Source organism: Quercus suber, unplaced genomic scaffold (genome assembly GCF_002906115.3).
Source record: "Quercus suber isolate HL8 unplaced genomic scaffold, Cork oak 2.0 scaffold_240, whole genome shotgun sequence".
NCBI classification, from domain to species: domain Eukaryota; kingdom Viridiplantae; phylum Streptophyta; class Magnoliopsida; order Fagales; family Fagaceae; genus Quercus; species Quercus suber.
The window spans coordinates 706291-733236 of record NW_027069697.1 but is presented as its reverse complement, the minus strand read 5'-3'; the positions used below and the strand labels follow the sequence as shown (position 1 = coordinate 733236).

General features: G+C 34.9%; 1 protein-coding gene and 3 pseudogenes across 1 annotated transcript; all 4 read left to right on the top strand.

Annotated features, from left to right (window-relative positions):
• The first annotated feature begins 316 nt into the window (after positions 1-316).
• LOC112036689 (L-type lectin-domain containing receptor kinase IX.1) lies at positions 317-2858 on the top strand. Its single transcript, XM_024069519.2, has one exon. The coding sequence runs from the start codon at positions 527-529 to the stop codon at positions 2546-2548; it is 2022 nt and encodes a 673-aa protein (XP_023925287.1). The 5' UTR covers positions 317-526; the 3' UTR covers positions 2549-2858.
• A 12359-nt stretch (positions 2859-15217) lies between these two features.
• On the top strand, positions 15218-16418 carry LOC112019934 (DNA (cytosine-5)-methyltransferase DRM2-like; annotated as a pseudogene).
• A 185-nt stretch (positions 16419-16603) lies between these two features.
• Positions 16604-18382, top strand: LOC112024211 (DNA (cytosine-5)-methyltransferase DRM2-like; annotated as a pseudogene).
• An 843-nt stretch (positions 18383-19225) lies between these two features.
• On the top strand, positions 19226-24451 carry LOC136070544 (DNA (cytosine-5)-methyltransferase DRM2-like; annotated as a pseudogene).
• The last annotated feature ends 2495 nt before the right edge of the window (positions 24452-26946 follow it).

Genomic DNA, 26946 nt, shown 5'->3' with positions numbered 1-26946 from the left:
ACCGAAGTTTTTTGTTGTAAAAAAAAAAAAAAAAAATCGCTAAAAAACAAAAGTTTTTTTTGTTGTCAAGTCTTGATCAATATAGTTGATACATACCGTACGGTCTGTCACAATTCAGAACCATAAGTTTTGGCTAAATAGAGTTGTTTAGCAAAAGCATCAAACAGTGCGTATAAACGGACTTACCAAAATTTTTAAACTGCTCAAAACACTATTCATACTACCTCTTCGCTCTTTTTAATATGGATTCACCAAAGTTTTGTTAATTTTTTCAATTTTTCATAAAAGAATTATCAAAATAAATAATTAGTTTATACCTTAAAGTATATATTAACTGGATCTTTTAATATAAGTAATGGAAATAGGAATAGAAATAAAATAAGCAGTATAATATATATTGACTTGTAGCTGAGTCAATAATTTTGAAGAAGGATGATATATCAGGTTGATGCCGTAGCCGTCCAATTCCTATCATATTTGATAACAATTGGCAAACCTCTAAGCCCCATGCCCACTTTCTCTAACCATGGTTTTCCAGGCACCGGAGCTCCGTATCATCTACTTGTCAATAAGCATTTTCCTCTTGCTCATAAACCCTTGTGCAACTCAGATATTCTTCAACCACACCGATTTCAGTCAAACAATCAACAACAAACCTATAATCCGAACAGGAAACGCTTCGATATCAGGTTCAGTGATCCAACTCACGCCAGATGAAGTGGACAACTGGGGTCGAGCCACATATTCAGAGCAGATGCATCTTTGGGACGAGAAATCAGGAAAAGCGGCCAACTTCACTTCCAACTTCTCCTTCATCATCGATTCTCAAGGTAAAGACAGCTATTCAGATGGGATCACGTTCTTCCTCTCAACCCCAAATTACCCTGTTCCTAGTCCAACAGATGGCAGCGGCCTCGGCCTTTTGAGCCGCGGTCAAATGCAAGATCCCATTTTCCTGGCTGCAAATAAATTTGTTGCAGTGGAGTTTGATACATTTCCAAATGATGAATTTGATCCACTGAATTCAGTTCGTGAACACGTTGGTATCAATATCAACAGCATGAAGTCTCAGATCTCTACACCATGGTATTGTACCATTAAGGAGAATAGAACATATAGTGCAAGTATCAATTACGATTCTAGTACGCAAAATTTAAGCGTTACCTTCACTGGTTTCAAGAACACCACTATTCAACAGCACCTTTCTTTTGTAATTAATTTGACACAACATTTACCAGAATTGGTTGAATTTGGGTTCTCAGCTTCGACAGGATTGATTTCTGAGTTGCATATTCTTTCCACTTGGTCTTTTGAATCTACATCACCTTCTACGATTCAGCAATCGCCAGCACCTTCTACGATTCAGCAATCGCCAGCACCTTCTGTGGAAAAGAATAAAGATGAGCCAAAGACAAAATTGGTGGTGGGCCTGAGTTTAGGTGCGTGCATTTTAATTATGGGTTTGGTGTTGGTTTGCTTTGTGTATAGGAAAAAGTGTCGTGAAGGGAAAGGAGAAAAAGAAGAGGAGTTTGGCTTTGATCTTTCAATGGATGATGTATTCGAACGAGGTATTGGAGCAAAGAAGTTTTCTTACAACGAATTAGTTTCTGCAACGAGCAACTTTGCAGAGGAAAATACGCTTGGACAAGGAGGGTTTGGTCGGGTTTATAAAGGATATTTAAGGGTCATAAATTCCTATGTTGCCATTAAGAGAGTTTCAGGGGGGTCTGCACAAGGGATAAAGGAGTATATATCTGAGGTGAGGATTATTGGTCGGCTGAGGCATAGAAATTTGGTGCAACTAATTGGTTGGTGCCACGAGAAAAATGATCTTCTTCTAATTTATGAGTTCATGTCAAATGGCAGCTTAGATTTGCATCTTTTCAAAGGTAAAAGCTTGTTAACATGGGTGGAGAGGTACAATATTACTCGAGGCCTAGCATCAGCATTGCAATACTTGCATGAAGAATGGGAACAATGCGTATTGCATAGGGACATAAAGTCAAGCAACATCTTGTTGGATTCAAATTTAAATGCAAAGCTTGGGGATTTTGGCTTAGCTAGACTGGTGGACCATGTAAAAGGATCACAAACCACAGCTTTGGCCGGGACCTGGGGTTATTTGGCCCCTGAATGTATTATGTCGGGCAGAGCCAGCAAGGAGACAGATGTATATAGTTTCGGGATTGTAGTATTGGAGATAGCCTGTGGAAGAAAACCAACTGAACCCAATGCAAAACAAGATGAAATTATTATGTTAGAGTGGCTTTGGGAGCTTTATGGAGCAAGGAATCTTCTTAAGGCAGCTGACCCTAGATTGGGTGGAGATTTTGATGAGCCGCAAATGGAACGGTTGATGGTTGTTGGACTTTGGTGTGCTCATCCAGATTACAATGCCAGACCGTCAATAAGAAAAGCCATTCATGTGCTTGATTTTGAAGTCACATTACCCATTCTCAAACCAAAGTTGCTTGTGCCAACCTTTCTTGCCCCTCTGAGTATTGCATCAACATCTTCAACTAGTAAATCAGAAAACCACGATGCTTAGTCATCTAGCCCTATCAGAGGTCAAAGCATCAAGACTCAGGGCAAGAAGAGGTAGAGCAGATCAGTGAAGATGTACATGGCTAACCTACTTGTAGTTTTAGTCTATGTATTGTATATAGCTTAAATTGTTTGTAGTTTAGTTAGTCTTGTAAATAGTTTAGTGATGCACGAGACTGTGCACGTGTGAGCTTTTAGTTTTTCTGTTAAGAAGCTGTTATAGTTGTTAAGTTAGTTACTTAGCCTCTGATTTTATCTAAGGATCAATCCCATGTATCATGAAGCAAGTTAATGAGAATTTCATTCTTAGCAAATCTCTCATAAGCCCTGGTAGCAACACTGGTTCTTCACAGTTCACAGCATATTCTGAAGTTTATGCACCTACTTAATAAATTCTATACTCGCACTTTGTTGATGCTAGGTAAATTAATTCTTGGAACATAATGCATTTAAGCTGTCAAAGAGGAGGGAGAAGAGCCTGAACCTGTACTGAAGTCTGCCTAGAGTTTTTTCGTAAACAACTACAGCTTTGGAACTAAGAAATAAAATGTGTCTCTTACTACATGTCGTTTAGTTGTTCACACTCTACCTTAACGAAGTCACACTTATGCCACGTGACCACTTTGTTACAACCATAAATATATTCACCATCTAATTCTTTGTAGATTTACTATTCATTATTAACAAGTATTATTACATTCTTTTTACCCAGACTTTGATTGGTGGAGTGAGTGTTGGGTGCAGTGCATCGACCATTGTTGTCCAGCTCATCACACTCAATTAGACACCTCATTAAGGCAAGACACAAAGTCTTCTTGCCATTTTCTTGGGCAAAGACCGTGAGTGTGTCTCAGTCTCACACGCAAAAGAGGTCAAAAGGTTGAGAAATTCTACTGTGCTCATCGTGGGCTATATCATTTGTTCACTATTCCAATAAAATACTCTTACCTATTTAAAATTGCTGAGTCAGTATTTAGTTTTTATTTAAAATTTCACAATTTTAAACAAGTGAGTTTTTTACTGAAATAATGGACTACATCACTTATCCATCTCGAGAACCTTATAATTTTTTCAGAAGGTTAAAGGTATTAATTGTGGTCATTCGGCCACTTGGTAATATCATAGTTCTCAGAACCGGACCAAAACTGGGAGGTCAAACCGTGAAAATTGTGAACCGTCATGAAAACCGATTTTTTAAGCATAAAGAACCGGGCATAAGTGGCAATTCCGTGAACCCCTAAAATCGGGGTTGGACCGTACAAACCGGTCAAGAACCGTGCGGTCCAACCCCTTAGCATTTTTTTTTTTAATAAAAACAACTTAATACAATTTTATTCTACTTAATTAAATTATTCATCTTTTAAAAGGAATAAAAAAAAATTATAATTAAAATCCTTCAAAGATATTCAACTTTACTTCAAAAATTAATAATAAATTTTAATGTTTTCATGGTTATTATTTTATTTTATTAACTTTCTTATTTAATTATTAAATATATGCTTGAAAATCATTAAATTCCCCTCACATATATAAATATATTAGTCAATTTTGCTAGTTTTATAAATTTAATATCTACATTTAGGCTTTAATTAATTATTAAATTAATTATGATGTCATCACAGTTCGACTCCGGTTCAACCTCGGTTCAACCTCAAAAACCTTGAACCTCTCCCTTCTACGGTTCAATGAACGGTCCGGGTCTGAAAACCTTGGGTAATATGAGAACAGCATAAGAGAGAGAGAGAGAGAGAGAGAGAGAGAGAGAGAGAGTTGTCTCATTAAGGCAAGGCACAAAGTCTTCTTGCCATTTTTTGGGCAAAAACTTTGAGTGTCTCTCCACACGCAAAAGAGGTAAAAAGGTTGAAGGTATTAATTGTGGTCATTCGGCCATTTGGTAATAGGAGAACAACATATGAGAGAGAGAGAGAGAGAGAGAGAGAGAGTTGTGCGTTTAGAAGAAAATAGGGGGAAAAGTGCAAACTGCAAAGGGTTGTGGTTTGTGAATGAAAAATAGTAGGTATAAGAGAAAAAAAAATAATGAGATGTTCCTTTTGCCGTGAAACGTATATAAAAAATTTATTTTAATTGGTTTAATAATAGTAAAATTATTAGGAGTTTGTCTCATAGCTTTTGAAAGATTTTTTTTTTTTTTTTTTTTTATTTTTGTGTTTTTTGTGATTTGTTTCTACTATGCTGCTAACATTTATTTTCATTTATATAAAAATTTTCCAACAATGAGACGAGGCATGTGTTTATAAGTTCAAATATTAAATAACATTCCTCAATAATAATAATAATAATAATAATAGTAGTAGCATATATAATCCTATATACATGATCTATAAAATTATGGTTAATGTGATGTTCTTAAATCCTCTATGTTTGTGATGTTATTAAAATATAGAGACTAAATTAAAAAGAAAAATATAAATGTATTAAACGATGTTATATGAGGTTCAAAGATTAAGAACCAAATCTACATTTAAGGGGAATTAAAATTCGTGGTACCACAGTCTATCATCATATGTAACATCCCCATTAATTAAAAAACAGAAAAAAGGACAATTTATCGTTATCATATTGGACATACATTACAGATAGAATCTTTACGAAAACTCTACCTGCCCGAAAAGTTCAACAGTCTAGAAATAATTGAAAAAAAAAATTTTGGGTGATATTCTGAACTAGAGTTAGGAATCTTTATTCAGTTTGCAAGTAGAAATTTTGGAAAATCTTTTTCATGAAAAATATAAAAAATATTGAACTATTTTAGGAATTTTTTGATACTATATTTCAAAAAATATATAGAAATCTGTCAAAAAATTCAATTACTTTTTTTCCTATAAATTTTTCTAAAATATTTTTAAACTAATGTTTTTAAAGCATCTGTTAATTTTGCGGTATAATAAAATGTTTCTTACCTTTTTTCTGTTTATTATTATTATTATTATTATTATCATCATCATCATCATCATTACCCCCGCTCGTTGTTTTGTCAAAAACAAATTTAAAGATGATAATAATGATAAGGAAAGCACTTGCGCATTGGGTGTATTAGGGTAGTGTCATAAAATTACAAAGGCTTTTTAGGCGTAAACACTTTTAGTCCCTACATTTTGCATTTTTTTCATTTTAGTCCATACATTTTGTTTTTACTACTTTTAGTTCCTAAATCAATTAACGTCTGAAATTTAGGTCCTTTTCGTCACCCAATTAACAGTAAAAACTGACGTGGCTGACAGTGGAATAAAAAAATTATTGGGAAATTTAGACCCCGGTTGATAGAATTAACAAGTTTTAAATCCAAGGTGTTAATTAGATTTATTATGAATAAAACTTGTTAAAACAAACAAACATCAATATCATGTCAAAATCATGCAGCGGAAAAAAAATAAATAAGATAAGATATGATGACCCATGAAAACCAATGAAATAAACTAGTTTCACAGTAAGAAACCTAGGGGGAAACCTTCCCGAAAAGCAATCCACTATAGTAAAGAGAATTTTCAGATTTAGTACAAAATTTTTGTCCCTAGACTCTACAATCCTCGTAGATGAACTTATAACAGAAACCTTCTACCACTTTAGAACATCTGAACTCTTCAATATATGAATGCCACCCTTTTTATGCACGAATCCCAGTATGTGACTAACTTACAAACTTGAGGAAGATATTGGCTGCAAGGTTCTTCACTTTATCAACAATGAAGATCAAAAAGCACTTTATTACAAAACTTTAAGACGCAAAAGATGCAGTAGCTTCTTTTAGAGAGAATAAGGCATCGGTCAACTTCTTTTAGAGAGAATAAGGCATCGGTCACCTTTTGTATATGTTCTCCTTGTATTCCCTTATGTGACGGCTTTTAAAATAAGCCTTATATATGTCTAGGGTTGTGAAAAAAAAAAAAAAAAAAACCCTACACAAATACATAAGCATGAGCTGAAAATCAGATTTGAAAATCTGAATTTCGTAAAGCTCGATCGATCGAGAGGTGTCGAGAAGCTATCGAGGAGACAGGAGCTTTCTCAATCGATCCACTAGCTGTCGTGAGGTGTTAAGATGGTGATAAGAAATAGCTGAAGTGCTCAATAGATAGCCTAGCTATCGAGAGATGTCGAGCAGAGCTACTAAGCTTTAAAAAATCAGAATTTCTTCACTTATTTCTTGGACAGATTTGCATGGTTTCAATACTAGACTTGAACTCTTATTCCTTGAAGTATTAAATACCTTCTAGATCTACCAAAATACAAGTAAAGTACGTTTTGTCAAAGGATTAGCCAACTACATAAAATATTAACATATTTTCCTAACATGATCCACATATGTCCTAACAATCTTCCCCTTTGGCAATCCGTAACAAAACCATAATAAACAAATGAAGATATAAGAGAAGTCATAAATCACTCAACTCATATTCACTTGTTGAATATAATAAAATCTATCCTAACACAAACTCTTGAAAGACTTTGCAAGAAGAGAGTTTATAGCAAGTAGACTTTGACAACCTGTATTTCTGAAATACTTTAAACAAAGCTCATCAAGGCATCTTAGTGTGAAACAGAAATAATGGATTGCATACACATAATAAGAAACATGTGTATAAAGAAAGAAAAGAAACAACACATGTAGAGATAGATGAAGAAGACATACATCATCATATATATATATATATATATATATGTATATATATATATCAAAGGTAAGCACAATGTATGTATGTTCATAAGACCGGTGTATAAGAAGAAGGAAGTAAGCACTCTCCCTAATAAGATGAAACATATCTCTCCTTTACAGAGGCATGCATTTCTCCCCCTAACATGTAGAATTTCAAAAAAAAAAAAAAAAAAAAAAAAAAAAAAAAAAAAACCCCACACATTCTCCACAATTTCTCCCCCTTTTGTCATGATTGACAAAAGGTACAAGAAACTAGAAAGCTTCACCCGAGAAACATAAAGATGATCAAGGATGATCTAAGGGGTATAAGAAATTCATATAAATGCATGAATGTAATGAAAACAAAATGCTATGGATGACAAGAGAATAGAAAGATGCAAAACATATGAAAAATAAGTCTAGTGAGCATATGACCATCACAAGGTTTTACACACACACACTAAATAAGTCTAGCCAATTTTATATTTTAAAAACAAGTTAAGACAATTTAGTGAGCATACATGAACACATGTAAAACTTGTGATGGTCAAATCACATTATACCTGCACATGTATCAAGAGTAGCAAAGAATATTGTGTGTTATGTGTGAAAAATATCGCAAAATTGCATAAGTGTCAACTAGTTATGACGATTTGGGATATGAGAAAATCACTTTAACTCACACACAATCATAACTATTTAATGGGGACTATCACCTTTGAGGTACATCCTATAACTCCCACATCTCCTAGAATACAGGCTTGCAATCATATATAAATCATTTTTATTCTTTTTGCTTTTTATTTTCTTTGCATTTTTTTCTTTTTTAAGCAAATCATGCATGGGCATATAAGAGAAAGAAAAGAAATAGTCAATGATGTTAAGCATTTGACATTACACTTTTGCTATGTCGAAGCATACAGATGTCATTGACATTGCACTTTTGCTATGTCGAAGCATACAGATGTCATTTCATGATTGGCAAGCAATAGTAGTGAGATGGTTATTTATGTCTTTCTCTTAGGATTTTCTAGTCCTTCCCATCAAAAAGAGTGATACGAGTGTTAAGTACAAGAGATTACTTAATCTTACTCATCACAAATACAAGCCACAAAACTCACTTGCATAGTTGTGCATAAAGATGCTCATCTAAACTACAAAAGATACAAAGTTTAGAAAACTTTGTTTCAATAGCCATCCAAGGTAAACAAACACATACTGTTTTTGTATTTTTTAATTTTTCTCTTTTTATTTTGAAAAACAAACAAAATAAAGACTGAAAAACCAAACAAAAATAGACAAACAACATGAAAGCATGAAAGAAAGATGCATATGCGTGAAGACAAAATAGAAGGGTGCAAATGCATGAAAGCATGATTCCAAAAGCAGATAAGAAATCAAGCAAAGAGAGTCCTACTTTAGATAGAAAGAATTAAAGCAGAGGACAAACAGAAAAGACAATTAAGTCTTAGGCTCCTTTCTCACCCACACAGCACGAGTCTTTGGCCGTGAAGATGAAAAAGTACATGTCCTAGTATGTCTACTAAAGGACATAGAAGAATTAAGATTCTCCTGAAATTGAGTTAAAAAGCTCAAAGTTTTTAATAACTCTCCAAACAAAGGTGTAGGTCCTAGAGTGGAAACCTATGACCATTTGGACAATTGCTTATAAGGATGCAACTTAAAGCAATTAGGACAAATGTGTCCAGAAGCACCACAATGGTGACAAACATGAGATCTAACAAAGGATTTAGATTTCATACCTTTATTACCTTTCTCTGATTGGGGCACAAAGACAGTCATTGATCTAGAAGCCGTGGAAGAGGAGAGGGGCTAGAGGAAACAGCATATCCTAAGCCAGTCTTATCAGAACTAAGCTTTTGAGCACTCAATACCTCATCAAGCTTTGTACTAGACATCCTCTCTATTTGAGGTCTAGCTTGACTAAGCTCAACCTCAAGATTCTTGACCTTCTCTTCTAATGAGGTGTTCTCCACAATAAGAGTCTCAACTAACCTTGTAGTCTCATCTAACTTGACTAACAAATTAGCTTTTTCAGTTTTTCCTCATTAAGCTCTTTTCTAAAAAGATGAGAAGTCTTTTAGATTTTATGAATTCAATGCATAGCTTATCATAGGCTTCCTGAAGGGTCATCTTCTTAGGTACTTCATCATCAGAAGAATCCTCACTGTCACTAGACGCTCCACAATAACCTTATCGGTTGAGGCAACAAAGGCCATAATGTGGCGACATTCATCCACAAACTCATCAGAAGAGTCATCCTCAATATCACTCCAAGAAGCAACCAACCCTTTATCTTTCGACTCTTTAGTCTTTTCCTTCATGAGGTAGTTTGGACATTCTATCTTCATATGACCAAAACCTTTGCATTCATGGCATTTAATGAGGGGTTTCACATTCTTGCCCTTCCTAGAGGATTTAGGTTTCCTAGGAGGTTTGCCCTTATCCTTTTTCCTAAACTGAAGAAGCTTGATAATCTCATCAGTTATGTAGGTTAGATCTTCATCCTCATCTTTACTTTCAGCTTCATCTTCAGAGTCCTCAATCTCTTCCTCTATACCCTTAAAAGCCAAGTTTTTGCTCTTTCCATCTTTTGCCATTGAGTCTAATCCCATCTCATAGGTTTGAAGGTTCCCTACAAGCTCAGTCAAAGGAATTTGTTCAATGTCCTTGACTTCTTCAATGGCAGTTATCTTGACATGGAATCTTTTAGGTAAGGACCTAAGGATTTTTCTAATAATTTTGGATTCCGCAATAGATTTTCCAAGATTAAAAGCAAAATTCACGATATCCTTGAGTTTTTCATAAAACTCATCAAAGGTCTCATCCTCCTCCATCCTTATTTCTTAAAAACTACTAATGAGTTGTTGAAACTTCACAGTCTTTACTGCCTTGGTACCTTCAGAGGTGGTCTCAAGAATGGTCCATGCTTCTTTGACAACTTCCGTGGATGATATTTTCTTGAATTTCTCATTGGTCACTCTACAAAACAGAGCATTCAAAGCCTTACTGCTGAAATTTGCCGCTATGATTGTTGCATCATCCCAATCTATCGGCGCTTCTTTTGGCTTAATCCAGCCAACTTCAATAGCTTGCCATACCTGTTCACCTAAAGCCTGCAAAAAGACTTTCATACGAACTTTCTAGTACGCATAATTAGTTCTATCAAATAAAGGAGGTATAAATAAAGATTGTCCTCTATCCATGACAACAGGGGTCAAGGGATCACACTCAGGAAATTAATCCAATCAGAGTGAACCCGCTCTGATACCACTTGTTTGAAAATTTTAGACCCCGGTTGATAGAATTAACAAGTTTTAAACCCAAGTTGTTAATTAGATTAATTATGAATAAACCTTGTTAATAACAAACAAACATCAATATCATGTCAAAATCATGTAGCAGAAAAATAAATAAGACAAGATATGATGGCTCAGGAAAACCAATGAAACCAACCAGTTTCACAGTAAAAAACCTGAGGGGAAACCTTCCCGAAAAGCAATCAATTATAGTAAAGAGAAGTTTCAAATCTAGTACAAAACCTTTATCCCTAGACTCTACAATCCCCGTAGATGAACTCACAGCAGAAACCTTCTACCACTTCAGAACCTCTGAACTCTTCAATATATGAACGCCACCCTTTGATACATGAATTCCAATACGTGACTAACCAATTGCGCAGATCCCAGTACGTGACTTCAATCACCAACTAGAAAAAGATTGTTGGCTACAAAGTTCTTCACTTAATCAACAATGAAGATCAAGAAGCATTTGATTACAAAACCCTAAGGCACAAAAATGCAGTAGCTTCTTTCAGAGAGAATAAGACATCGGTCACCTATTGCATATGTTCTCTTTGTATTCTCTTATGTGACGGCCTCCAAAATAAACTTTATATAGGTCTAGGGTTGTGAGAAAAGAAGCCCTATTCAAATACATAAACTTGGCCCAAAAACAGAAATCTGAATTCCCGTAACCTCGACAGATAGCAGCTATCGAGGAGGTCTCGAGCAAGTGTCGAGATTTAATGAATCTTGATAGATAGCAGTTGTTGAAGAGGTGTCGAGAAGGTGTTGAGGGGACAAAAACTTTCTCAATCGATCGATCAGCTATCGAGATTGCGATAAGCATCAACTGAAGATCTAGACAGATAGCCAGGTGTCGAGAAGTTATCGAGCCTTAAAATTCAGCACTTTCTCACTTGATTCTTGGACAGACTTGTATGGCTTTAGCAGTTGAACTTGGAACAAGGTTTCTGGAAGTATTAAACACATCCTAGATCTACCTAAATACAAGTAAAGTGCATTTTGTCAAAGGATTAGCCAACTACATAAAATATTGACATATGTTCCTAACAAGTGAACCACATATGTTCTAACAAATCTTTTAAGTTATTTATCATATATTTATGAAATCCAATTTCATAAATATATACTTTAGTAACTCTTTACTAAAGTAGTTAGGCCTAACATTCTGAATAACCAAACTCATTAAACTTATCTCAAGAGAATATTTTATATCTCCGTTAAAAGATTATAAATTCGATCTTGAGAATATATATTCCATCAACACAAAATGTGGCTGCCCAACATATTGAGGTTTTGATCATCACTTTAGATCTCACTCCTGATATATCAAAGCAATCTACACTTCATGATCAGATCCATTATTCTTTTAAGATTAAGAGTTGATGTAAATAGAAGTCGTGATATTTATTATTCATTTGACAGTCATTAAGAAAATAATAAATCTCACAGCGGTCCAGTTCAATATGTCTTAACTCTTAAAACATATTAACATACCAACTAGAAGTCTCCACTTTTATAATCAAGACAAATCATCTTAGCTGATACGTTATAGTCTTCGCAGATGAAATGCCTAATTTCGTCATCGACTACGAACTAAAATTCTGAGTTTACAAAGAACTTGTGATTTATATATCTTCTGTGATTAAATCACATAAATCACGTGCTATGCGTCTCATGGACTAAATGATGATGTCCAAATATTTATGTTGTCCAAATATTTATGTTACCATTATTTTAGATAATAATAAAACAACTTTATTAAACACAACATTAAGTCATATATAATGTCATACATAGCATCATACAATAAGAGTTAAGAGCACAAATCCTAACAATCTCCCACTTGCCCTAAAGATTATTGTGCACTAATCTAACTCTCATTCCCTCCAAATGTGACTCAAAGGCCCTTTGGGGCAAGGCTTTGGTAAAAAGATTTGCTAGATTATTTGCACTATCAATCTTTGCTACTACTACATCTCCTCAAGCAACAATGTCTTGAATGATGTGGTACTTTCTTTCAATGTGCTAGCCTTTCTTGTGATTCCTTGGATCTTTGGATTGTGCAACCGCTCCACTATTGTCACAAAACAATGTGATAGGAACTTGCTCCATTCTCACAACACCAAGATTAGAAAGGAATTTCTTAAGCAAAATAGCTTCCTTTGCTGCTTCACAAGTAGCAACATACTCAGTTTCCATGGTGGAGTCTGCAATACAAGATTGCTTAACACTCCTCCAACTTATGGCTCCACCTCCCAAGGTGAATACCCAACCTGAAGTGAACTTTTTGAAATCAAGATCTTATTGAAAATCTAAATCTATATAGCCAATAGGTACTAAATCCTCACATCGGTAAACAAGTATATGATCTCTCATTCTTCGTAGATACTTGAGAATATGTTTTACAGCTTGCCAATGTTTTGATCCTAGATTTGATTGATATCGGCTGACCATGCCAACTAAATAATAGATATCTGGTCTAGTACAAGGCATGGCATACATAAGACTTCCCACTGCAGAAGCATAAGGAACTTGTCTCATCATATTTTCTTCCTCAAGAGTCTTAGGTCTTTGGTTATCAGACAGAGGAACTCTATGTCTAAAAGGAAGTAATCATTTCTTGGAGTTTTGCATGCTAAACCATTCTAGAACCTTATCTATATATCCAACTTGCAACAAGCCTAACATCTTATTCTTGCGATCTAGCCAAAGCTTGATCCCTAGAATAAAGTTAGCCTCACACAAGTCCCTTCATATCAAATTGGCTTGACAACCAAACATTTACTAATGACATTACCCCTACATCATTTCCAATGAGTAGAATATCATCAACATAAAGCACTAGGAATATTACTATTTTATCTCGATGTCTTTTGTACACACATGGTTCATCAAGATTTTGTTCAAAACCGAACATTACTAATCTAATTTCATAAATATATATACTTTAGTAACTCTTTACTAAAGTAGTTAGACCTAATATTCTGAATAACCGAACCTATTAAACTTATCTCAAGGGAATATTTTATATCTTCGTTAAGAAATTATGAATTCTATCTTGAGAATAGATGCTCCATCAACACTAAATGCAGCTACCAACATACTGAGGTTTTGATTCTCACTTTAGATCTCATTCCTAATATATCAAAGCAACCTACACTTCATGATCAGGTTCATTATTCTCTTAGGATTAAAAGTTGATATAAATAGAAGTCGTGAGATTTATTATTCATTTGACAGTCATTAGGAGAATAAAAAATGTGACAACGGTCCAGTTCAATATGTCTTAACTCTTAAAACATATCAACATACCAACTAAAAGTCTTCACTTCCATGATTAAAACAAATCATCTTAGTTGATATGTTATAGTTTTCGTAGATGAAATGCCCAATTTCATCACGGACTACAAACTAAAATTCTGAGTCTACAAAGAACTTGTGATTTATATCTTCTGTGACTAAATCACATAAATCACATACTATGCATCTCATGGACTAAATAATAATGTCCAAATGTTCATGTTACCATTATTTTAGATATTAATAAAATAACCTTATTAAACACAACATTAAGTCATATATAATGTCATACATAGCACCATACAATATGATTTAAGAGCACTAATCCTAACAGTTGTTGCTTCTTTACTTCACTAGGCGTTTGCTTTTTTTTTTTTTTTTTTTTGGACATGATTTTTTGAAAAAAATATATAATTTGGGTCATTTTTTTTCTTTTTTGGTTGCTTGTTATTTTTTTTCGTTTAATTGTGTACCATTTTTTAACAAGGGCATATGAGTAAATTTATGCAAACTTACTTTTTCCGTCCCTCCACTTTTTCACTCTCATACAAATAAAAGGGAGGGAAATTAATTTTTTCTATCCTCCCACTTTTTCACCCTTCCAACCAAACAGACTCTTAGAGTTTTAATAATAGAACTCTCTTGCTTATTGATCTTCACCAATGCCTCCCTTTCTTCAAAGGGGATTTGGGACCATATAATGGCTAGAGCATCAGCGAATTAATTTTATTCGTTAAGCGTATTCCACACTAAAGGTCTGAAACTTCCCTTTCATCTTTTCTGTCCACATGCGATAAGATGCCAATCTAGGTTCCCTCAAAGTGATGTACCAAAAAACCGAGGAACTTCCCTGTAAACACCCCAAAGGCACATTTAAAGGGTTCATCAGTAGCTTGTACATCCTACATCGTTCAAAGACTCTTTCAAGGACCTTGAAATGTCCTTCCATGCTTTTTGATTTCACCACAATGTCTTCTATGTAGTCCTCCATCTCTTGATGAATCATATCATGAAAGATGGTTGTCATAGTTCGTTGATACGTGGCTACAGCTACTACTCCTTTCCCCTTATGGTTGGGCACAGGGTTCCACTATAGCTACAACACATTCATTCTCTCCTAGATTTTCTCGCTATAGAGTTTTTTTTTTTTTTTTTTCCCCCTACATGTAGCTTGGTTTTCTTTCTCTGGCCAAATTTTCCTTTTGCGGTTTTTACCACATATAAAAATAAATAAATAAATAAATAAAAGGTTCAAATTTTAACAACTAGTGATAGTAGCAATAGTAGTACATTATTGTTTTTACCAAAGATAGCTTCAAAATCATAGAGCATTTCTTGCTTTCTCATCTTGGAAACCTCAACTTTGCACAAAGTTAGAGATTACAAAGAAATGGATGAGGATGCTTTTGGTGTTGAGGGTGACAACTGTGACTGGCAATGAAGATGAGCAGGAAATCGATAACTTTTCTTTATCTTCTTCTTCAAGTTTGACGCCTCCAAATGAGAAAATTGTTACTGGCTCAAGGGTGACAAGCTCATTTGCTGGTTCCTTCAACTCCAAATTGGTTAATAAGTTCATAGGGATGGGCTTTATTAAAAGAATGTTGCAAAAGTAATTTAGGAAAATGTAGAGGAAAATACAGATTCAATTCTAATTACACTCCTTACATAGTCAACTTTTGGAACATCTCCTCAAGAACAGTAACATATCGATTCTGATAATTATTCTTTGGATTGTGATGGGAGCTTTCAGGATGATATCTTTGATGTTGACAATTGTTTTGACAACTTGGAAGTCACAAATACCATGTTTGATGTGGATAATAAATGTTCATCCTTAATGAGTATGGGGTACACAAGAGATGAGGCTTCAATAGCATTGGAGAGATGTGGTCTCGATGCATCACTTGCAGAGTTGACAAATTTTATCTGTGCTGCTCAAATGTCTAAAGTAGCAGATGCTCATTGCCTGTTGAAGAAAAGTTGGGGCCTAAGCTTCCATGCATTGATTTTGCTAAGAAAAAAAAAAAAAAAAAAGAGAGAGTACGATTATGAGATGTGGAAAAGGAAAAAACAAGAGCTCATTGATGATGTTGAAACAATTCGTCTCCTAAAATCCAATGATTGGATTTGGTGTCCTTACAATTCATAGAACACTCCTAAAGGCAGCTATTGGACCTCCCTATTTCTATCATGAGAATGTGGCGCTTGCTCCTAAAGGCGTTTGGACCACTATTTTACGGTTCCTATATGACGTGGAGCCGGAATTTGTTGATTCCAAATATTTTTGTGTTGCTATTAAGAAAACGGGCTATGTTCACAATCTTCCAATCCAAAATTGGATTCCTCTCCTTCCACTTCCACCACACACCATTCATAAAGCATTATCATGGAAATGGTGGCCTTCATGGGACAAGAGAACAAAGTTGAATTGCTTATAAACTTGTATTGGTAGTGCAAAACTGACAAAAAGAATTAGAAAGGCACTTGAAGACAATGATGGTGAACCACCTCTAAGAGTTCAAAAGTATACACTTGATGAATGTCGAAAATGGAATTTTTTTTTTTTTTTTTTTTTTCCCTACATGTAGCTTGGTTTTCTTTCTCTGGCCAAATTTTCCTTTTGTGGTTTTTACCACATATAAAAATAAATAAATAAATAAATAAAAGGTTCAAATTTTAACAACTAGTGATAGTAGCAATAGTAGTACATTATTGTTTTTACCAAAGATAGCTTCAAAATCATAGAGCATTTCTTGCTTTCTCATCTTGGAAACCTCAACTTTGCACAAAGGTAGAGATTACAAAGAAATGGATGAGGATGCTTTTGGTGTTGAGGGTGACAACTGTGACTGGCAATGAAGATGAGCAGGAAATCGATAACTTTTCTTTATCTTCTTCTTCAAGTTTGACGCCTCCAAATGAGAAAATTGTTACTGGCTCAAGGGTGACAAGCTCATTTGCTGGTTCCTTCAACTCCAAATTGGTTAATAAGTTCATAGGGATGGGCTTTATTAAAAAGAATGTTGCAAAAGTAATTTAGGAAAATGTAGAGGAAAATACAGATTCAATTCTAATTACAGTCCTTACATAGTCAACTTTTGGAACATCTCCTCAAGAACAGTAACATATCGATTCTGATAATTATTCTTTGGATTGTGATGGGAGCTTTCAGGATGATATCTTTGACGTTGACAATTGTTTTGACAACTTGGAAGTCACAAATACCATGTTTGATGTGGATAATAAATGTTCATCCTTAATGAGTATGGGGTACACAAGAGATGAGTCTTCAATAGCATTGGAGAGATGTGGTCTCGATGCATCACTTGCAGAGTTGACAAATTTTATCTGTGCTGCTCAAATGTCTAAAGTACCAGATGCTCATTGCCTGTTGAAGAAAAGTTGGGGCCTAAGCTTCCATGCATTGATTTTGCTAAGAAAAAAAAAGAAAAAGAAAAGAGAGTACGATTATGAGATGTGGAAAAGGAAAAAACAAGAGCTCATTGATAATGATGAAACAATTCGTCTCCTAAAATCCAATGATTGGATTTGGTGTCCTTACAATTCATAGAACACTCCTAAAGGCAGCTATTGGACCTCCCTATTTCTATCATGAGAATGTGGCGCTTGCTCCTAAAGGCGTTTGGACCACTATTTTACGGTTCCTATAGACGTGGAGCCGGAATTTGTTGATTCCAAATATTTTTGTGTTGCTATTAAGAAAACGGGCTATGTTCACAATCTTCCAATCCAAAATTGGATTCCTCTCCTTCCACTTCCACCACACACCATTCATAAAGCATTATCATGGAAATGGTGGCCTTCATGGGACAAGAGAACAAAGTTGAATTGCTTATAAACTTGTATTGGTAGTGCAAAACTGACAAAAAGAATTAGAAAGGCACTTGAAGACAATGATGGTGAACCACCTCTAAGAGTTCAAAAGTATATACTTGATGAATGTCGAAAATGGAATCTAGTCTGGATTGGGAGGAATAATGTTGCCCCATTTGAACCTGATGAAGTAGAAATGCTTTTGGGGTTTCCAAGGAACCACATAAGGGAGGTGGAATAAATTGAACTGATAGACATAAATTGCTTGGTAAATTCATTTTAGGTTGACACAGTAGAATACCATTTCTCAGTCTTGAAAGACATGTTCCCAAGAGACATCAATCTTCTCTCTCTTTTCTCTGGGATTGGTGGTGTAGAAGTTTCCCTACATTGACCTGTTATCCCTTTGATTAATGTTGTTTCGGTTGAGATTTCAAAAGTAAATATAAATATTGTCAGGAGTTGGTGGGAGTAAACAAACCAAAAAGGGAATTTAATTGACTCTGCAGATGTGCAGTAGGTAAATAGTGACCGGTTGGAGCAATTAATGTACTCATTTGGTGGATTCGATCTTATAATTGGTGGGAACCCATGTAAAAATCTTGTAGGTAGCAACAGGCATCACCATGATGGACTTGAGGGTAAAGAATCTACATTTTTCTATGATTACTTTCATATTCTAGACTTGGTTAAATATATCATGACAAAAAATCAATGAATTTCTTGTAAAAGGGCCTTTCCTTTTGGTACTTGTATTTAATTTGAATTTCTTGTATCCTTATGGTCACCATAACAATCCAATGATACATCCTTAAATCTTTTGTTGAACTGCATAGGATCCTCACTAGCCTGTTGCTTCACGGCTTGAAGAATGGAAAATGTCACTTTGACTTCTCCTGGGTAATAGTTGGCACAAAATCTTTCTATCATTTTATCCTAGCTTCAGATGGACCCAGGTTTCCTTAAGTCAAGTGCATATTAGTCAATGTCTCGTCCATGTTTCCGTTTTTTTTTTTTTTGCTCTCATCCATGGCTTCTTCTTCCTCATGCAGAAGGGAAGGGCAAGCATCTTCATCCTTTGATGGCGAAGGTTCCTCTACGTGCTCACACTCTAAAGGATAAGAACAAGTCCCTGAGCGGCATGCCCTACCACTTCGAGATCCTTGGTATACTCCTAATCTCTTTTTCCCTTCAAACCCTGCTGCCAAAAACTCTTTAACCCCTTAGATGATCTAAGCCTTTGCCTCGGTGTGGAAGGCCTTGGCTGGTTGGATTACAGGCTTGCTTCTAGGCTCTATATTGAAAGAATGAATTACTAGTCTAGGATCAAGACCTAACATCTCATCATAAGTCCACACAAACACATCTTCGTACTTCTTTAACAATTCCTCCCACTGCTCATTTTCTTGTACTGACAACTAGCTATTGATGAGGACAGACCTCAGGTTCCTTAGGTCAACCCTCAAGTTCACTTCTTCCAACTCTTCCTTTGATGAAATTTGTGGCTCTACTTCTGCATCCTTGGGCTCCTTAGAGGCCTCTCCTTGTGTTACCATGCAAGATGGCATACATGCTGTTCTGGTACCCTCTTGCGAACTGCATTCGGGTCTCACGCACCTTCATAAATGGTACGCCACTCTTCCACCAGGTTTGTGAATGATCACACATCATCGCGAATTGGATGAACTTACCTCCTCTCTTTTTTGCCTTTTTCTATTAAGATGGTTCCTTACATCGTGTTCGTTGCTTTCCTCCTCCTCTTCTTCTAGGATGGGTGCTCCCAGGAATCTAGACAAAACATTCTTCAATTGGTGCTAGTTCATCATAAAACATAGTTTCCACAAAATTTACTTCATTCCGGTTGAAGGGACTTGGATTCCCAGCAATCTTTATAGGTTTTCCAATTAGCCTCCCTTTCATGAACTGATGATAAGTCAAAGGAACTAGACAATGCTTATGAATCCATGGCTGCCCCAATAGGATACAATAGGAAACTTCTAAATTGATCACGTGGAATTGAGTCAGGGCAACTATAAGTCCTACTCCAAAGGCCAGGTGTACGTATCCATCAGTGGACTTTGCAACTCCACAAAAACCTATTAGTTCCATAGTTGGCCCCAAAATCCTCTTGTCAGCCATGCCCACAGTCTCAAAAAGTGCTTAAGGCAATAAGATTAAGAAATGCTCATGTGTTTACTAACATTCTTCTAATTTGAATACTGTTTATAATGGCTGTTAAGTAAAGCGGTCTTCTATGATCTAGATATTCAACCTCCATATTTTCATCTGTGAAGGTCACAAAATTGGTTGTCTTAAAGAAAGCTCTACTTGCAAGAGTTTCTGCTGCAAAGCGTTCCAATCTTGTATCTACTGCTATACTCATGAGGGATTTTGTGGCCAACCTCCTTGCCTCTAGCCCAGATCATAGTTGGTTGAACAAAGATCTGAACTTCAGGTTCCTTTATAAGGTCCTCACATTATTTGGGAGGAAGGATTCCCTTGCTTCTTCTCCTTCCACGACTCCTACACTTTCATGAATCACAACTACCACTCCTTTCCTCTAATGGTTAGGCAGGGGGTTCCTTTATAGTTACAACACACTCTCTCTCAGATTTTCTCGCTCTAGATTTTTTTTTCTTTTTTTTGTTTGTAGCTTGGTCTTCTTTCTCTACACAAATTTTCCTTCTATGGTTTTTACTACAAAATAATTTTGGTTCAAATTTAAATTGAACAATGGAGGTTTTTACAAAGACTTTATAGTAGTAGTAGTATATTATTATTTTTACCGAAGTTAGCTTCAAAATCAAAGAGCATTTCTTGATTTCTCATCTAGGTGAGCTTAGAAACCTTAACTTTGCACAAAGCTAGAGTAGTAGTAGTATATTATTATTTTTACCGAAGTTAGCTTCAAAATCAAAGAGTATTTCTTGATTTCTCATCTAGGTGAGCTTAGAAACCTTAACTTTGCACAAAGCTAGAGATTACAGAGAAATAGATGGGGATGCTTTTGGTGTTGAGGGTGACAAATATGACTGGAAGTGAAGACGAGCAGGAAAATGATAACTTCTCTTTAACTTTTCTCCTAGATTTTCTCGCTCTAGAGATTTTTTTTTTTTTTTGCATGTAGCTTGGTTTTCTTTCTCTAACCAAATTTTCCTTTTGTAATTTTTACTACAAAACAATTTTGGTTCAAATTTTAATTAAACAATGGAGGTTTTTATAGAGACTTTGTAGTACTAGTAGTAGTAGTAGTAGTACATTATTGTTTTTACCGAATGTAGCTTCAGAATCAGAGAGCATTTCTTGCTCTCTCATCTCGGAAAGCTTGGAAACTTCAACTTTGCACAAATTTAGAGATTACAAAGAAATGGATGAGGATGCTTTTAGTGTTAAGGGTGACAAATGTGACTTGTAGTGAAGACGAGCGGGAAATTGATAACTTCTCTTTAACTTCTCTCCTAGATTTTCTTGCTCTAGAGCTTTTTTTTTTTTTTTTTTTTCTTTTCTGCATATAGTTTGATTTTCTTTCTCTGAAAAAATTCTTTTTGTGGTTTTTAACACAAAATTATAAAACAATTTTGGTTCAAATTTTAATTGAACGATGGATGTTTTTACAGAGATTTTGTAATAGTAGTAGTAGTAGTAGTACATTATTGTTTTTACCGAATGTAGCTTTAGAATCAAATAGCATTCTTGCTTTCTCATCCCAGAGAGCTCGTAAACCACAACTTTGCAAAAAGCTAGAGACTATAGAGAAATGGATGGGGATGCTTTTAGTGTTAAGGGTGACAACTGTGACTTGCAGTGAAGATGAGCGGTAAATTAGAATCAGAATCAGAGAACATTTCTTGTTTTTAGTGTTAAGGATGACAATTGTTTTTACCAAATTTAACTTCAGAATCAGAGAACATTTCTTGTTTTCTCATCTTGAAGAGCTTGGAAACCTCAAATTTGCACAAAGCTNGGTTTTTTCTTCACACAAATGTTCATCATGTTACAAAATGACTCATCATAAAACTACAAAATGAGTATAATTTTAAGGGTTTTTTTTTTTTTTTTTTTTTTTGCATGTAGCTTGGCTTTCTTTCTTTGACCAAATTTTCCTTTTGTGGTTTTTAACACAAATCAATTTTGTTTCAAATTTTAACTAAACAATGGAGGTTTTGATAGAGACTTTGTAGTAGTAGTAGTAGTAGTACATTATTGTTTTTACCGAAGGTAGCTTCATAATCAGATAGCATTTCTTGCTTTCTCATCTTATAGAACTTGGAAACTTCAACTTTGTACAAAACAAGATTACAAAAAAATGGAGAGGAAAATACAGATTAAATTCTAAATACAATCTTTACATACTTACTCTTGAAGCATCTCCTCAAGAACAGCAACATATTGATAATTGCTCTTTGGATTGTGATGGGAGCTTTCTTGATGATTTCTCTGATGTTGACAGTTGGTCTGACAATGAGGAAATCACAAATACCATGTTTGATGAGAGTAATAAATTGTCATCCTTAATGAGTAATGGGTACACAAGAGATGAGGCTTCAATAGCATTGGAGAGATGTGTTCTCGATGCATCACTTGCGTGGTTGGCAGATTTTATCTGTGCTACTCAAATGTCTAAGGTAACGGATGCTCATATGCCTGTTGAAGAAAAGCCGAGGCTTAAGCTTCCATGCAATCATTCTGCTAAGCACAAGAAAAGAAAACAGTATGATTTTGAGATGTGAAAAAGAAAAAAAACAGGTGCTCCTTGATGATGATGAAACAATTCGTCTCTCAAAAACCAATGATTGAATTTGGTGTCCCTAATAAATCACACCTTATAACTCATAGAACACTCCCAAAGGCTGCTATTAAACCTCCCTATTTCTATTATGAGAATGTTGCACTTGCTCCTAAAGGAGTTTGGACCACTATTTCACAGTTCCTATATGACATGGAGCCTGAGTTCGTCAATTCAAAATATTTTTGTGCTGCTGCTAAGAAAATGGGCTATGTTCACAATCTTCCAATCCAAAATAGGTTTCCTCTCCTTCCATTTCCACCACGCACCATTCATAAGGCATTAGAGCATTAGTATTGGTGGTGCTAAAAAAGCTAAATTGCTATTTTTAGCACCACCATATACAACAAGTGTGCAACATTGGTGGTGGTATAGGTAAAAATTTTACCTACTCAACTATAATGCACTGCAGCTCAAAGCTAAAATCAAATAATATTTTTTATTCCCACCTCTCATTAAAATAATATTTCTTTCTTTCTTTCTTCTCTTTCTTTTTTCCTCCGTTTCACTCACACTCTCTCTCAATCAAAAAAAACTCTCGCCTTTCTTTCTCCTACTCCGATTCATCATCCTCATCACCCATCTTCGAATCCCAAGTCCGTTCATCCATCATCCTCACCGAAACTCACTGAAGCTCTCTATTCAATCAGCCATCATCGATCCACGCACCATTGCCAACCCAATTCATCATCCTCCTCACCCATCTTCAAAGCCCAACTCTGTTCATCCATCATCTGTTCATCCATCATCTCAAAATTTTCACTCAAATTCTTTTCTTTTTCTTCTCAAATTTTTCCTCTCTTCTCAATTTTTTCTCTACTGTGTGAGGGTCTCTTCTTTTGCCATGTGGGTGTCAGTGTGGTGGGTCATTGGTGTCAAGGTCATGCCATGGGCGTGGTGGGTCATCAGTTTCAAGTCATGTCGTGGGTGTGAGTTGCTGTGGGATTTATTTTTGTGGTTGTGGGTTGATTTTCTTGGGTAGTTGTGGGTTGATTTTGGCGGTTGTGGTGGTAGGCTTTGTGAAGTGGTGGTCAATCGGTGGTAGTGGTTATGATTGTTGTTTATTATAGTAGATATATTATTTTACTATAGTGAATATATTATTTTATTGTGTTGAAAGCTAAAATAAAACTACTAATGCTGGGTGTTTTGTAAAGTGAGAAGGTAAAATAGATAAACTAATTTTTGGTGAAGCCAAATAGCTAAAATTATGGCTCTACCAATGTCGGTGCTCTTACCCCTAACAAGGAAATGGTGGCCTTCATGGGACGAGAGAACAAAGTTGAATTGTTTACAAACTTGTATTGGTGGTGCAAAATTGACAGAAAGGATCCGAAAGGCACTTGAAGACCATGATGGTGAACCACCTCTAAGAGTTCAAAAGTATGTACTTGATGAATATCAAAAATGGAATTTGGTCTGGGTTGGGAGGAATAATGTTGCCCCATTTGAAGCTGATGAAGTAGATATGCTTTTAGGATTTCCAGGGAACCACATAAGGGGAGGTGGAATAATTCGAACTGAAATATAAAATCGTTCGGTAATTCATTCCAGGCTGACACAGTAGCATACCATCTCTCAGTCTTGAAAGACATGTTCCTAGGAGGTATCAATCTTCTTTCTCTTTTCTCTGGGATAAGTGGTGCAGAACTTTCCCCACGTCAAGTTGGTACCCCTTTGAAGAATGTTGCGTTGGTTAAGATTTCAGAAATATATTAAAATATTGTCAAGAGTTGGTTGGAGCAAATAAACCATAAAAGGAATTTGATTGACCATGCAGATGTGCAGCAGCTAAATGGTGACCGGTTGGAGCAGTTGATGAACGCATTAGGTGGATTTGATCCTATAGTTGGTGGGAGCCCATGTAATAATCTTGCAGGTAGCAATAGGCATCATCGAGATGGATTTCAGGGTAAAGAATCTGCACTCTTCTATGATTACTTTTGTATTCTAGACTTGGTTAAATGTATCATGACAAAAAAATCAATGAATTTCTTGTAAAGGGGCCTTTCTTCTTGGTACTTGTATTTAATTTGAATTTCTTGGATGCTCATGGTCACCATAACAATCTAGGGATATATTCTCGAATTTTTTGATGAACAACATAGGATCCTTGCTGGCCTTTTGCTTCATGTTGCGATTAAAATAATGCAAACCCAAGTGCAGATTTTTCACAAATAATGTCACAACCCAAATCCAAGGAACATGAATTTAGATGCATGACTAACCTACTAAACTTATATAACTCCATAAACATACTTAATCCAAAATAAATTAATACTCCAAAGAAACAATACTCTTAAAAACCTTTTACAAAAATTTAAACTCCACAAATTGAATCGGAAATAATCCCCAAAATATAAGACATGAATTACAAAATAAAGGTAACTAAAATTCTATAAGTCTTCAAGTAACACTGAAATCGCCTACAACTTCCATACTCTACCTTGCACCTTACAAAGCGATCCAAAAGTTCTATATTCCCAACTACACTTTAATCTGAAAAATAGAATTTGATGGGGTGAGCCACACATCTAGTAAGTAATTATACAGAATATACAACGGAATAGAGTCAAACAAAGCACGAGTATTTTGAATATTCACAAACTCATTCAATGATATCAAAAAAATAATTATTCCAAAACATATAACGAATCACTTAATACATATGTAATCACATCTTAAAATCATTAGAAAACACATACATATAATTGATTAGAGCACAGTGTCACATATACACATCACATATTCTCACATACAATCCTGTGAGCGGATACCAACATCTAACCCCTACTGGTGAGGGACCAACACATATTCTCACATACAATCCTGTGAGCGAATTTACACATATATCTGATATATCTGATCAATTCTAAAAACACTTATTTTGAGTCATATATCACAAAGCAAAGTTAATACAAAATATAATAATTTACTTGATATTAACAATTTCTTTTCAAATACAAAGGCATATCAAAGATCACGCTATCAAATAAAACATAAATCAAAGGATGCTTGACTCTCTTAAGGAATGAATAAGAACTGAAGAGTTTATATAAATATTTTTAAAATTCTTGAGTAAGTTTGAAAACCCAATTTGCTAAAAGACACGTCTTAAATACCATTTGAAAAATAAGAATACGACTTTAAAATCACTTGGTTTTAAACAAACTTAAAGAACAAGAACCTTTATAGAAAACTTACTTTGAAACTCAATTATTTTCAGAAAAATAGTTTAGTTTAGAAATCATCTTTTAAATGGGATTTTGACAATCAAAACGTTATTCAAAATTCAAAATTTCTCTTTAAAACATTGTCTAAAAGTCGAAGTTTCCCTTCCAATGGTGTAAGAATAATGCCTTCGATAAACTTTAGAAAACATAAACTTTAAAAACATAACTTTTGAAAAACCTTTAACTTCTAAGAACCTAAAGAATAAAACTTGTGCATATTATGCATAATTACTTACTGCACTTGAATCACTCTGAAAGCCCAGGCGAAACAACCTCCAATAGCCTCAAAATACTCTTAAATAAGACCTATATTCAATCATAGAAATTACTTAATATCCTCCAGAAAATATAAAACTTATTGAATTGTATAATCTGATTCACTAGGAAAAATACTTTGCTGAACTGATAACACTTTAACACTAAATTAAAGTATCTCTAACTAATAACAATCCCTTGCACTAATCAAAACTCATATTGCCATGAGGAAGGCAGTAGCCAAAATATCATTGACCTAAGATTTAATATAAAACCCCAATGAAAATGTAAGAGCCATATACCTGAATAGATATTTGCAATCCATGGCTTGTTTAGAGACACACAGTGGGCAACCTAGGATTTAATTATATAACTCCGATGAAAACATGAAGGCCATATTCATTAATAATATTTTGAACCATGACTATGTTCATGGGTACACACGGTGGCAAAATCATTGACTTCAAATATATTATATATGTACATATCCGAAGGAAGGCATATACCATAAACATAGATCCTTGATATCCCATGGCTCAAATCTTGGTTTATATATATATATATATTCATATCCCTACTGAACAACGTTAAAGGTTTAAAGCCATTCTAACGTTAAAGCCATCCTATAATATATCTATATATGTTAACCACAATTGAAGTTTTACAGCCGTGTTCTTGAACTAGGAAATTGAAATTCCATGAATTTGTTCAAGAACCCACATACTGGGCAGTGGGCAATCCAAGGTTTAATAATGTAAATAACAATTCTAGTAAAATACCCCTTTTTTTAACAATCTGCACATCACTAACTCTTTTAATTCTTTGATTCTAACAGATGAAAAATCATACCTGAACAATTAGTTGCCTCTTCAATTAACTCCAAGGAAAAATACACCTTCTAGCCTCCTTAGTGATGAAACCCTAGCCTCCTTAGTGATGAAACCCTTCTTATCCCAAACCCTAATTATCTTTTCCTCCAATTTATATTTTAACACATCAGAAATGTGG